Source organism: Aedes aegypti, unplaced genomic scaffold (genome assembly GCF_002204515.2).
Source record: "Aedes aegypti strain LVP_AGWG unplaced genomic scaffold, AaegL5.0 Primary Assembly AGWG_AaegL5_hic_scaff_2154_PBJ_arrow, whole genome shotgun sequence".
Classification (NCBI taxonomy): Eukaryota; Metazoa; Arthropoda; class Insecta; order Diptera; family Culicidae; genus Aedes; species Aedes aegypti.
The window spans coordinates 4,556-18,998 of NW_018735659.1; the positions used below are offsets into that span (position 1 = coordinate 4,556).

The 14,443-nt window shown below is 40.3% G+C and overlaps 1 protein-coding gene across 1 annotated transcript; it reads left to right on the plus strand.

The window, feature by feature from the left end:
- The first annotated feature begins 6,778 nt into the window (after positions 1-6,778).
- On the plus strand, positions 6,779-8,792 carry LOC110680950 (constitutive coactivator of peroxisome proliferator-activated receptor gamma-like). The gene is made up of 2 exons (XM_021856731.1): positions 6,779-7,045; positions 7,808-8,792. Exons 1-2 carry the CDS (start codon positions 6,963-6,965, stop codon positions 8,775-8,777), a joined length of 1,053 nt encoding a protein of 350 aa, XP_021712423.1. The 5' UTR covers positions 6,779-6,962; the 3' UTR covers positions 8,778-8,792.
- Positions 8,793-14,443: the final 5,651 nt, after the last annotated feature.

Consider the following 14,443-nt stretch of genomic DNA (forward strand, 5'->3'; position numbering starts at 1 on the left):
AGCCTTTGCGGACAAGGAGCAATTGGCTTCGGTTTTCTTGGATATTAAGGGCGCTTTTGATTCGGTTTCCATAGAAATATTGTCAGAAAACTTGCACAATAGTGGACTACCTGGAATATTGAATAATTTCTTGTACAATCTGTTGTCAGAAAAACACATGAGCTTCACTCTCGGTCAACTGACAACTTCCAGAATTAGCTATATGGGCCTTCCCCAAGGCTCATGTTTAAGTCCCTTGCTTTATAATTTTTATGTTAAAGATATTGACAACTGTTTGGAAGAACCATGCACGCTTAGACAACTTGCAGATGATGCTGTGGTCTCTATTAAGGGCCCACGAGCCGACATCTTGCAAAGACCATTGCAAAATTCCCTTGATAATCTATCCACTTGGGCTACAAATTTAGGAATCGAGTTTGCACCGCAAAAAACTCAACTGGTCGTATTTTCTAGAAAGCGGAATCCAGCCCAACTAAAGCTTAAGCTTTTGGGAACAGACATCGATCAGTCTTTGACTTCAAAATATCTTGGGGTCTGGTTTGATTCAAAATGCACTTGGCGAATCCATACTAAGTATTTGGTAGAAAAATGCCAACAAAGGATCAATTTTCTACGAACAATTGGGTCCTAAAATGTTTAATGAATTCTTGTTTTTATTTAATAATACGAAAGAGCATGTTCTTGCAACTACTTTAGCTATTTTTCCAGCTCAAATAACGGCTTTAACATTTTTAAACTTCAATTCGAAAAATGGTTTTTCGGTTTCGGTTTTGACACTTGTGATCATGTTTGACATTCACTGTTTCGACAAAATGCCACAGGGCATATAGTTTTAACACTGGAGTTGTTCCTATCAGATAGATTCTGACATTTCGGAAGGGACACGGAAAACAAAATATACCCAAATTTGAGTTTAAACCAAGGGGTGAGACAAAGGCCCTATTTTATAAGTCGAGTCGATCAAAAACGACTCGACTGGAGACACTGTCGACCAAAAATTTCGCTCGACTTGGCACTGTCACTCGAATTTATCGACAGTTGTCACTCTATGTGACTGGATTACTATGGGAGTCGATGGGTGACATCTGAAATATGCATGCTTACTTTGATCGACAATGAGCTCAGACGAGTCACATGATCTGCTCGATTTACAAATAGACCCCAAAATCTAAAAATCATAAAAAAAAATGTTTTTTGGGCTTAAACCGAGGAAAACATTAAAAATTGAGTAAACATTTGTTTTTGACCTAAACTTAAGCGTTTGGTACTAAAATTGGACAGGGCTTTAGGACCCTATTACCGGAACATGGTGGGTGCTCACCCGGAAGACCTCATAAAAATCTATAAACAACAATTCTCTCTGTTCTAGAGTATGGCTCTTTCTGTTTTCTCTCAGCAGCAAACTGCCACCTGATTAAATTGGAACGAATTCAATATCGTTGTTTGCGTATCGCCTTAGGGTGTATGCACTCAACACATAATGCGAGCCTAGAGGTTCTGGCAGGGGTTTTACCGCTACAGAACCGATTCTGGGAGCTCTCGCTAAGAATACTTATTAAGTGTGGAGTGAGCAACACACTCGTCATCGAAAACTTCGAAGAATTGCTTAAACTGAATACTCAGTCAAAATTCATGAGAGTTTATCTCTACTACATGTCATCTGACATTAGCCTTCCATGTTATAACCCTCCACGTGTACGCTTCACCAATGACAGTGCCTCTGTTGAATATGATCTGTCCATGAAACAAGCTATTCATGGAATTCCAGATCAACTTCGATGTATAACTATTCCACGTATTTTCAACAGAAAGTTCCAGAATGTCGATTCCTACAGGAGATATTTCACTGACGGGTCACGTATAAATGGATCCACTGGCTTCCGGTGTCTTCAATGAAAACTCTTCCGCCTTCCGAAAACTTCAGGACCTTGCACGGTTTATGTTGCTGAGCTGGCAGCAATCAACTTCGCTTTGGGGATGATCTCTAACATGCCCGCAGACCACTTCTTCATCTTCTCGGATAGTCTCAGTTCTATTGAGGCACTCCGATCGATGAAACCTGTAAAGCATGCATCTTACTTTCTTACAAAAATAAGAGAGCAGATGTGTGCACTGGTCGAAAGATCATATAAGATTACCTTTGTATGGGTCCCCTCAATTGCTTAATTTATGGCAATGAGAAGGCGGACTCTCTCGCAAAGGTGGGCGCTGAGGAAGGTGAGATATATGATAGAAGAATTTCACACGATGAATTGTTTCATTTAGTACGTCAAAGTTCTCTTCACGGTTGGCAAAGCGACTGGCTAAATGACCAACTGGGACGGTGGTTACATTCCATAATCCCTAGAGTATCCTTGCGAGCGTGGTGGAAAGGTTGGGATGTAAGTCGAGATTTCATTCGCGTGATGTCAAGACTTATGGCCAACCATTACTCGCTAGACGCACATTTGCACAGGATTAACCTCGCGCTAAGCAATATATGTAATAGGTGTGGTTCCGGTTATGATGACATCGATCACGTAGTTTGGCAGTGCTCGGATATGGACGCCTCCAGAGCACAACTTTTGGATACCCTTGCGGCCCGAGGTAGACAACCCTATGTTTCAGTTAGAGATGTGTTGGGCTCCCGCGATCTCGTCTACATGTTGTCGCTTTACGATTATCTTCGCTTGTGTTGTATAAAAGTTTAATTCTCTTGTGTTCTCTTCCCCAGTTTTTTTTCTCTCTGTGTTATGTCCCATTTGTGTTGGATTGATGTTCCTGGCCATCCGGCAATCGAAAACCCACATGAAGTTGGTATACGCCATGATACGACAAACGAGCAACCATGAAATACCACCCGGATGAGCTGCAAAGAACCCTGTAACCCAATCCCAACCTAGCCCTTCCTAAAAATATTTGTGACCACTAACCTCGAGTTGCCACGAGTACCCTGGCTCCAACCCGAACTAAACTTGGTACTTAAGAAGTTAAACAATTGTAAAAAAGTACAAAAATGAATCTCGGCTCCGTAAAGCGTTAAACGCGATTGAGCCTTAAATAAATGAATTGGTATAAAAAAAAATATAAACATTCAAGTTATCACGTATGGCCAAATAGGGAACCACTATGGCCATAACTGGTACACTTACCCTAGCAGAAGAGATATTCATGAGTTTGTTTGCTATTATTTAGCTTAACCCCTCTACCGGCGGCTTCATGTTTTCAGCACAAAAATATATTTAATTCGCGATAACTTTTTTGTTTCTCTATATTTTTCCACCATTTTTTCACAACTTCTCAAAAAACTCTTCTACTTTGGAATCTATGTCGGTATTGACCATTGGTCAACTGGTTTTAAAAATATTTCGGTGTTCCTTGGGGGACCGACACTTCCCATATAAAATTTCAATATGATGTTTTAAGAAGTTTTCAAGATCTCGTTACGGCTAGAGTGGTACCAAAAACATACAAGCTCGTTGCTCAAAAACAGGAATATCTCCGAATATAGATGACCAATGCTCAAAACCGATACAGATTCTGAAAAAAGAGAGTTTTTTGAGAAGTTGAGGAAATTTTTTTCAAAAATATTGAGAAACAAAAAAGTTATCGCGATTTGAATATTTTGAAAAAATGAAGCTGCCGGTAGAGGGGTTAATATGGGGTTATAGTACTGCAAACAAGTACAAAAATCCCAAACCCATTTTAGCCTCATGATGTAAGTTTCGGATCTTTTCATAAGCACTGTGCCATTAAATAACATAAAAAATATAAGATTTGAAACTTCTCAAATACCATCCAAATTAGCGTATTTTGCAGCACCATGGGGCAAGTATATTGCATGCCTTATAACTAGGTTTATCACATGCGAAGCCCTCTATAACTGAAATTGTGTTGTTTGAAAGGCGGATAAGTCACTTTTGTATCTGAGTAAAAAGAGAAATCTCGCATAATTAATGATCTCGTCCTAAAAGCCATAGCTTGTTATTACTGAGCAAACGAATGTATTTACACTTTATTTCACAATGCTACGATGAAGAGAAAATCCTCCTCTGTCTCCCAGCGGTGGCAGTTTTTATTTTGGTCCGTTTATCTGCTTAATAAAAACGAGCTACACACTCGGTTATCAATGGTTTTATGGGTGAATATACATAGAAGCCAAACTTCGAATTTTCAAAAGCACAAGTCTAGAGAAGCAGACAACCGGTAACTCACTGGTCACTCGCTGGTGGCGACTAATCAATAAAATGTTCAACGCAAAAGGTTGTCAGGTTCTCAAGATACAAATCTACAAACAAGCTCTTGAAAATTCGAGGTTTGATATCGATGCATCTTCACCTATTGAAAATATTTCCTAATAACTTCTTACATCATTATGACTAATTTAAGTACGATTTTCAAGGTTTTTCGTGGACAATAACTAAAATGACGTTTGAGACAGTTTTGCAATTATGCGTATATCATATGTCATATATGCTTATTACAGCTCTTTTGAGCAAGAACAACTTTACCTTCCAAGCCAAGGTGTTCAAATGGTTTGATCTTGCAGTTTGTCCCGTATCTATGTTTACACATATCCATGAATACTTCACACAAAATAAAAAAAAAATGTTCTGGACCCCCCGACCGATAATTTTGATTTTGGTCGCAAATGAAAGAGCAAAGTCTAATTGTTTTTAGTTTGAAATTTCAGACTTACCTATTTTTTTGTAATAAAATTACTCCACAAAGACACCGTGACGCGGTTGCACTACCCATCAACGAGAAGCTGAAGGGGCGTGAAAATTTCAACACGTGAGCGTTCGCGATGAAAATGACACTCATTCGCGAAGGCACTTGGTACGCGCAGGGTTGCCACATATACAGATTTATCTGTATTTTACAGATTTTCTCGAATAATTTGTGACCAAGAATCTGTATATACAGATTACAGATTTTGTGGAAAAATACAGATATACAGATTCTGTATACAGAATTCGGCCAAAATTATACAGATTTATACAGATTTTTAAGAAAAATTGGAATTCGTATTTTTGAAAACCTTAAAATTTAATCTTTGATGTGACAATCCCGCAATGTAGTTACAAGTGATTGATATTTTCATGAATTTCTCGCATAAATTCAACTTCTATCTCAATTTTTAGGCATACAGATTTAAAATACAGATATTTTTTTCTAGGATACAGAAATACAGATAATTGGAGAAAAATATACAGATTTAAATGTGGCAACCCTGGGTACGCGGTAGCGCCACCGAAAGGACACCAAGTGAACAAAGAGGTTAGTTTGCGAGCGTTGGCCACAATTTGCTTGAGCCTGGAGACGACCAATTACAGTCTGGTTCAGGACGCAAAGAACGCCAAAGAGTCCTGGGAGAAACTGCGGAACGCTTTCCAAGACAACGATTTGACCAGGAAAATCGGCCTACTGAGGAAGCTAACTTCAATTCGTTTGGATGCCTGCGGCAGCGTGGAATCGTATGTCGACGAGCTGATGTCTACGGCACATAAACTTGCGGGAATCGGCTTCAAGGTTGACGACTCATGGCTGGCTGCGTTGTTACTCATGGGACTTCCGGAGCATTATGAACCCATGATTATGGGGCTCGAAGCATCGGGTACTGCGTTGACGTCGGACGCGGTAAAGGCAAAAATTTTGCAAGAGATTAAGCTGCAAAATGGGCCAAAGAATGGCAGCGCAGATGGTGCGTTGTATTTCAACCAGGCTAGGAGACGATGAGGCAGCAACGGTGGCACGACGAAGAATGACGACATTTTGCCGCGAAATGTCCACAGAAGCAAAACCCTCAGAGAACGTCTGACAAAGCTTTGTGCAGCGTTTTTGCGATGGGTGAGGTAAGTGGTGAAGAATGGTACTTCGATTCTGGTGCCACGTGCCACATGTCTCGTAGTGGCAATGGATTCGTTGAGCGACTACCTATGGCGCATCAGGTAGGCACGGCAAACAACGGCAGCATGATATCAGTCGCGAAAGGATTGGTCAAGCTAGATCTCGATGAAGGTCCCATCGAAGTGCAGGAAGTGGTGCAGATTCCAGACTCCTCTCTTAAAAGCGCTGATGGCTGCCGCAAACACGCTCTCTTTCTGGTCGGGTTCAGCCTATTTGACGTTTGGCTTGGGTCGTTTTATATTGAACAGATCCAAGCCAAACGTCATGTCGACTGATCCCTACCAGAAAGCGCGCCTGATTGCGGTAGCCATTAGCGTTCGTAAAAACCTGGATAGTGATACTTTTTCAGACCAATATTCATCTTGTAGACTGACTAATCAATTTGAAATTGCGAGCTGAAATGTCAACATGGCTTATAGACCAATCCAGTTGCCTGCGTAGTAGTGCAATGTTGACAAAATTTTCTTTGTTTGCTGTGAGAATTGTCACAACATTGCTTTTGTTTGCTGTGAGAATCCAAATATAAACAGAATTGCTGCAAAACAACCACTTCCTTGTTGGCCTGCCGTTGACCGAAAGCTCAATAACATCAAACAAACATCGATACGTTTTCATTCTGAGGAAATCGACTTGTGTAAGATTGATTGTGCGTTGGTGTTCGTGGCGATTTGCTTGGGGACCTCTATGATGGCTGTAGTTCATAAACAGCTGATTAGCTGTCAAAAACTGTTTACAAACATTCGACCGTTTTTTTTTGTTTAGCGAGATGGGCCAACCCTGGACTTATGTCGTTTTCGTTTTTAGGAACTGGGTCGGTGATCAACACATAAACAAACAAACGTCAAGCAAATTGTAGTTCGGTCGAACCTGAATCGGGTTGGGGTTGAAACTGTGATTCAGAACGGGTTGCGCCAGTTCCAACCTGGGTTCAAAAACGAATTCGACATTAGCCAGTCGTAGTGACAAAAGCAAAGACATATCGTTCGTCTCAGATTCAGCGCAATTTCGAGTGCCACTTTTTGGAATCTTCAATTTTAATGAAATAAATCGCTCAGAATCCAATCAACAACAACATGGGTGTTCGCCATTTGGAAACGTACGTTTGCAATGAAGTACACAACGGTTTCGTCAGAGTTAACATCGAGGCCGAAATCCGGTAAGTTGCATTTAAGTGAGTTTCAATTTCAATGACCCCAACTGTGTTAGGGTAGATATGCCAATTATGACTCTAGGGTACTCTAGTTATGTTGTTTTTCGATAAAGTATTCTCAAATTGGCGAGATGGACCAAACCCGGTTCAGACAGGGTAAGTGTCTGAACGACAAATACAAAGAAAAAAAAAGTATTCTCAAATTTATCTGCAAAGGTGCTTGAATACTACATCTTTTAAATTGAACAAAAATACTATATTATCCAATAAAAAATCTATTTTTTTTTATTGAACACTCGTTATTACCTTTCAATGCTTTGAGTTAACTGTTTTTGAACATTCAGCACGCTCTGTTTTTTCTATGATAATAGCGAACCTCGGATAACATATGGCTATTAAAGAGCAAACACAAATACAACCTCTAATAAGGAACTTTTCACTTACTCCACGTAAGGGGCTGTCCATTAATTATGTAAGGGTTTATGGGGGAGGTGGGGTTTGAGATTTCTTACGCGCCATACAATTTATTTTTAATTTTCATACAAAAAATCTTACCTTAGGGGGAGGGGGGGTTGAAAAACCCCGAAAATTGTCTTACGTAATTAATAGATCGCCCCTAATTAGAAAATTGATTTTTCAATCTGGATAAACATTAGAATAGGGCTCAAGAGGTCTTTTTAGCCCGCCCACGCAAGCTAAATCTGATTTGTATCCATACTGTTGACATATTGCATCCATAATTGGTACACTTACCCTAATCTCAAACAGGAAATATGCCCGGACACGAGGACCGAATCCTGCCCCACCGGTTATAGTCATAGACCTGATGTCCTTGTACCGTCCGGTGAATCTTGCTGATCTGCGTGGATTGTTGTGTGGCGGACGATTCAACCAGGTGGCCAACTTGCTGGAGAACTTCTTCACCAAGCTCGTGAACCTAGGCGCCAGGTTGGTGTTCTTCTACGATGGACCGGTCCAGGAGACCAAGTACGACACCTGGGTCAAGCGACAGGACGAGAAGTACCACAAAATGCTCGAAATCATCAATGCCGTGGATCGTGGTTCGGATCTGGGTTGGATCGTCAATCGCTTGCAGCATTCTATACCGAACAATACTTTATATCCGAACCGGCAAATAGCAACAAAGTACGGTGAGCTGATGGTATCCGTGGCGAGGGAGTGCGACCAGGAACTGGCCGCCTACGCGAATCAGGTTGGAGCGATCGCCATCATTTCGAACGATACCGACTTCATGATCTACAAGGGCTTCTGGCAGTACTGGTCGGCCAAGGATATCAATTTCGGAACCCTGGACACCATGCAGTATAACCGCGTGGAGCTGGTTCGAAACTTGGGCCTGAGCTTCAAGCAGATGCGTCTGTTGGCCACTTTGGGCGGGAACGATGTAATCCAGTACGAAGAGGTTCGACACTTTCACTCCACGCTCGGCCATCACAGGCAGAAGTTTCCTAGATTGGCCGATTTTGTTCGCGAGCAACCACCGCCGGAAAAGCTGAGCCAGGATGCGGCGGCTCTGAGTGAATTGTTGGGTCGGGTGTTCGGGAGGGCAGCCGTCAACGACGATTTGAAGGAACGCTTCAAGGCCAGTTTGGATTTCTACGAAACGGTGAGTGTTGGTAATAGTAACTCTAACGATTCTATAACATTCCCCAGAAAACAAGTTTCCAGAAAGCTATACCCAGAGCCGTTGCCGTTTGCGTTGTACAAGTTTACTTGAAACATGATTCTTTTTGAAAGTTTTCGGTAACTTATGTAAGAATTATTCATCGAAGTTCTCAAAAATGTCCATGGACATGCATGAATCATGAATCATCATTGATGATGCTCAAGTATAAACTATTCTCTAACTCGATATCGAGATACGGAATATCGAGTAAGGGAGAGTTAACTGTAACGATTAGAATACGATGAAATATTGATGCAAGAAGACATTCAAATTTGTTTTAAACTGATAACCCGAAGGCTACGTTGAAGACCCTCCCCTTGGTTATGCGACCTTGCCGCGATGGGAGGGCATAATCCATTAGCCCATATGATGGAAACCAAAGGCGTAACCTGTAGTGGTGATATCACATTTTGGCACTTTTTGCTTAAAGCCGCGTCATAATTCATATGGCATAGACGCAATAATATCTCGGATGTGATCCAACGGACATTCTGCGTCATTGATAGAATTGATGCCCATTTCAAATAATTAATCTATTCGAAGTGGACATTAATACTATTGGTGACGTTCAGTTTGCCTTTTGCTAACCAGAATGATCCGTAGCCACTCTTACTATTAGCTAGCTAGATACATCGTTATCATATACGACGTAGGGAATACATAGGAACTTTTAGGAAAATGACTAGTAGATTCCACTGAGTAGAAATAAGTGGCGACAATCTTATTTTAATATGGTTTTTACATTGCCATAATAAGAAATACCTCTTTTGTAACAGCGGTATAAATAATCTAATTCCAGCTTCATTTTCGCAAAATTTACAAGTAGAAAGTAGGCGTTGTGAAGCATTGCATTTGCCACCGAAAAGTGAATCATGTAGGAGACTGTAATAGAAGCCTAAGGTAACTTTACTTTTCAATATTCACTATAAAATGACTATGGAAAGTAAGACGCTGAGATCGATCATTAGGGTACACTTGCTAGTTGTTGAACAGACAAGGAAAGCGACTTTTTTCTTCAAGGATATATGAACGGAATGACCAATAAATTCTTTTAACAACAACAAATTAAATTAACTAGAACTACTACTAAACAGCCTAATTTTGTTAAAACTTGACGACAATTGACATTTAAGACTCTAATCTAACGTAAAAGACAGGAGTAATCAGAATAGCACTTGAATGACAAATTATTCAAAACCATTTCGACTAAACAGTATTAGTAATGACACTACTACACTACTATTTCAAAACAAATTCTGATGGAGCTGCTGATTTTCACAATGCTTCCTTTTCTCAGAAGCAAGGGAATATGGGTACTTTTCAAAAACTACCACGTCACAATACAAATAAAAACAGTGTTCATGTGGGCGCCATTGCCTAGTCCGTCTGAGTATTGGTCCTGGTAGAGGGGACAACTTGGCAAAAGCCGAGACCGAGGGTTCAGCCTTGACAAGTTAAGCTGTCAGGCCAGCTCCAACTGAATACCATAACAAAAAAAAAAAAAAAAAAAAATAACCCGAAGGCTACGTTGAAGATGTTTCAATTAGCGCAGGCGGGAGTGGTTTCAAATTTACGTCACGATTCTTCGTCGTATTAAACTTCAATTCGGCTGGTGCCAATATACTATGTTTAACGGATCCAACATATATTTTGTTCAATAATTAGCTAGTGGGAACAATTCGAATTTTTCCAAAAAGTGAAAAGTGAGATCTTAAGTAGGTGTTCAATCAATCATCCTTTCCCATTCTCCAGTTTTCGCAAGAACGCGGCCAGGGCAGCTCTCGACTATTGGCGGATGCGTCAATCTTGTCTAAGAGTTAGAGGTTAGTCCAAAATTTCTGACTTTGGTAACGGACGGGAAGGAGGCAACCCTCATACAATGGCCCAGGACTGTACCACCTACGAATTTGTGCGAAATGCTTAATGCTAATGGTACAGTGCAGAAAGTGTTGTTTCCGTCGACGCCATTGTCAACCCCGACCGGCGAATCCAGTGTGCCTCGTAGTGTGTGCGAGCAATAAGTGGAAGCTGAACAGCGACAGAAAGAGAAGAAAATGGCGGAAAGTCTTGTTGTGTTGGAGCAGTGTTGCCACGCTGCAAGGCGAAAGTAGTGCATTTTGAATGCAAGGCAAGATTCCGAAAAGTTCATGCCTCATGGCTTGAAGCTGTATCTGAAGATGGTCGATTCCTCTTATGAGGAATACAACAATTTTCAGAATCGATCCACATAGGAGAGAAGATTTCGAGCCGAAATTCGTTAAGTTTGAAGAACTGTACGAGTTTGTTCGAATTTCCCTGTGTGAAATGATACAGCACTACGAAGGTATCGAGAAGGCCATTGCGAATGAGGCAGCGTTGGAGCGAGAAAAACAGCTACTCGCTCTGAAGTTTCAAGGTAAAAGGAGATCCAGTGGCGTACCGGAAAGTGTCGTGCCGTATAGAATGCCACCATCGTTGTTGTTGCAGCAAACATCATTGCCGACATTCGACGGCAAATATGAGCACTGGCACTGGCACAGACCCTCAACGACAACAACTACGACAGTGCATGGAGAATTCTGGAGAACGTTACGAAAACTTCTCGATGGTGATTCATGGCCACGTGACAAGGTTGCTGAACATGAAGCAGATGGCCAAGGAGTCGTCAATGGAACTGCGAACGTTGATCGACGACTGTACAAGGCGTGTGAAGTCCCTGGAGTTCTACAAGCTCAAGACGGACAAGATGTCTGAAGCCATCGTTTTCACGTTACTGGATCCCAGTACCCGAAGAAGCTGGGAAGCATCTGGTGAACACGGTATGTTACCTGTGTATAAGGACACAATTGCATTCCTGCGCTGTTACAAAAGAGGTATTTCTTATTATGGCAATTTAAAAACCATATTAAAATAAGATTGTCGCCACTTATTTCTACTCAGTGAATCTACTAGTCATTTTCCTAAGAGTTCCTAAGTATTCCCTATGTCGTATATGATAACGATGTGTCTAGCTAGCTAATAGTAAGAGTGGCTACGGATCATTCTGGTTAGCAAAAGGCAAACTGAACGTCACCAATAGTATTAATGTCCACTTCGAATAGATTAATTATTTGAAATGAGCATCAATTCTATCAATGACGCTGAATGTCCGTTGGATCACATCCGAGATATTATTGCGTCTATGCCATATGAATTATGACGCGGCTTTAAGCAAAAAAATGCCGAAATTTGATACCACCACTACAGGTTACGCCTTTGGTTTCCATCATATGGGCTAATGGATTATGCCCTCCCATCGCGGCAAGGTCGCATAACCAAGCGGAGGGAGATTACGATTCTAAAGACACCTTGTTTTAAAATTCCAATGCTGAGGAAATTACAAATGTTTTTTCAGTGTTTTTTGAAAAATGTCGCAACTTTAAGTTAAAATTTAGTATACATAATTCAAAAACTGTTTTTGGAAAAATACATACGAAGTAAGAATAACTCTTTGCCTTTCGAATGCGGCTTAGAGAGTTTCAATTGGACGTGTAATCAGGTCCGTCCTACTCGGGCTCTTATTGGGTTCCACTTCTAGTACTGCATTCGGTCCCTCGGTAGTACAAAAGGTACCCAAGCTTGACAGATCGCAGTACACTTTTCACGGCATTCTAGATTACCTTATGAGCCTTAAAATTTTGGGCAACTGCAAGGGACATGGAGGTCTTTAATTTGTCTTTGGTGTAATCGCAGAGATATGGACTGAACACTTTTGTATGTTTTTTAGGGGGTGAACCCAAACTTATGCCGAGAGCAGAGGCGCGTCCTCGTTCAAAACCATGGGTAGGACGAACGTTTTCAAATATTTTGTGCACAGCGAAACTAAATAAACCCTGGACTGCTAATTGAAAGTTACTATATTTAAGGGCTCAAACGCAAAGGAAAACTGAGTGCCTTAAAAATAGGAAATTAGAGACCACTTGCCAGAAAAAAAGAGACCAAAAATAGACCTGAAAGAAATCAAAAAGAGGCCGAACATAGGCCAAACAAAACCAAGAAAACAATGAGAAACCTACCTTATAGGAGCCAGAATATAAGAATTTTATTCTTTTTAGCATCAGCGCAGACTTTTTTCTGAGACCTTCTTCTTCTTCTTTCTGGCGTTACGTCCCTACTGGGACAGAGCCTGCTTCTCAGCTTAGTGTTCTTATGAGCACTTCCACAGTTATTAACTGAGAGCTTACCATGCCAATGACCATTTTTGCATGCGTAATATCGTGTGGCAGGTACGATGATACTCTATGCCCTGGGAAGTCGAGAAAATTTCCAACCCGAAAAGATCCTCGACCGGTGGGATTCGAACCCACGACCCTCAGCTTGGTCTTGCTGAATAGCTGCGCGTTTACCGCTACGGCTATTCTGAGACCTAAGATTTTCTTAAGAATTTCTCGGGTTAAGTGCTACTGTATGTGTGTTTTTTTCATAATTTCTCTAGAAATTTCATCAGAAATTTATTAAGGTATTCGCCTAAATTTTCGGATATCGCTTAGTGAATCATTGAATGATTATTTTCCATCGATTTTGTTTAGGATTAAGTAGTTTTAGGACGTCAGCCTAGAGCCCAAGGAGAACCACAGAAATGAATTTCTCCAATGATTGTTTCAGAAACCATCTGAAATCCTCAAAAAATTCTGTGGAAATTTTGCAAGAAAGTTCAAAATTTAATCCATATTCATCCATCGATTTTTCTAGGACATGCTCCAAGATTCCCAGTCAAAACCTCTTCTAAAATTCAATCAATCACTTTTCCAGAAATTTCTAGGAATTTCCTTTAGAACTGTTTTTCAGGATATATATAAGATTTCAACTAGGTATTTCTATAAAGATACCTTTAGCAATTGCTCTAGAGAATCTTTCTACGATTTTCACAGAAATTACTCCAGTAATACTTTGAGATTTTCTTAAGTAAGTCTTGAAAGCTTTTTTCTGGAAATTTTCCAGAAATGTCTCCAGGGAAATGACAAGGAAATTTTTCTGAAAAATTAATCCGGGAGGTTTTTCTAAGGGAAATCCTAAAGCTACCTCTGATTTGTACTTGTGTAAGTTCTTAAGGTGAATATGAATCGAAGCCAAACCTCAAATTTTCAAGAGCACAAAATTGGAGAACCGAACACCCGTTTGAGCTGAAAACTTAATCGATTGGTTACCACCAGCTAGTGACCAATCGATTAAGTTTTCAGCTTCTCTTTTTCAGCTAAGTTGGTTCTCCAGATTTGTGCTCTTGAAAATTTAAGGTTTGGCTTCGATTCATCTTCACCTTAAGTCACCCTCAAAGAACAAGGATCTCTGAAATAACTCCTGGACTCTTGAGGAAGTTTGAGAAGATTTCCTAGACAATTTGCTAATATAGTCGAAAACAAAGCAATCGAATATCGGGATAGTATTCCGTATGATTTTAAGTGAAATTTTTCGAAAAACGTAGAGGAATTCTTGCAGGACTTTTTGGAAAAAAATATTAAAAATGTTTTTTTTTTCAAACGCTTTGGAATGAACCTTTATTGATTTCCATGGAAAAAAATCTTTAAAACTTTGGAAACAACTCCTAGAGTAACAACTACCGAGTTCGGTTAAATATCAGGAAGAAATTTTAGGATATTTAAAAAAAATATCTGAGAAGATTACTGAAGGTAGTAGCTTTGTAGTCCTCAAGGATTTCCTGGAGCAAATTCTGAGGAAATTTTTCTAAGTATCCTTTAAAA

Bases quoted from the DNA above. Each gene is read 5' to 3' on its own strand.
- LOC110680950 (XM_021856731.1), top strand. From the start codon at position 6,963: ATGGGTGTTCGCCATTTGGAAACGTACGTTTGCAATGAAGTACACAAC. The intron at 7,046-7,807 runs GTAAGTTGCATT...AATCTCAAACAG, and splicing joins AACATCGAGGCCGAAATCCG to GAAATATGCCCGGACACGAG.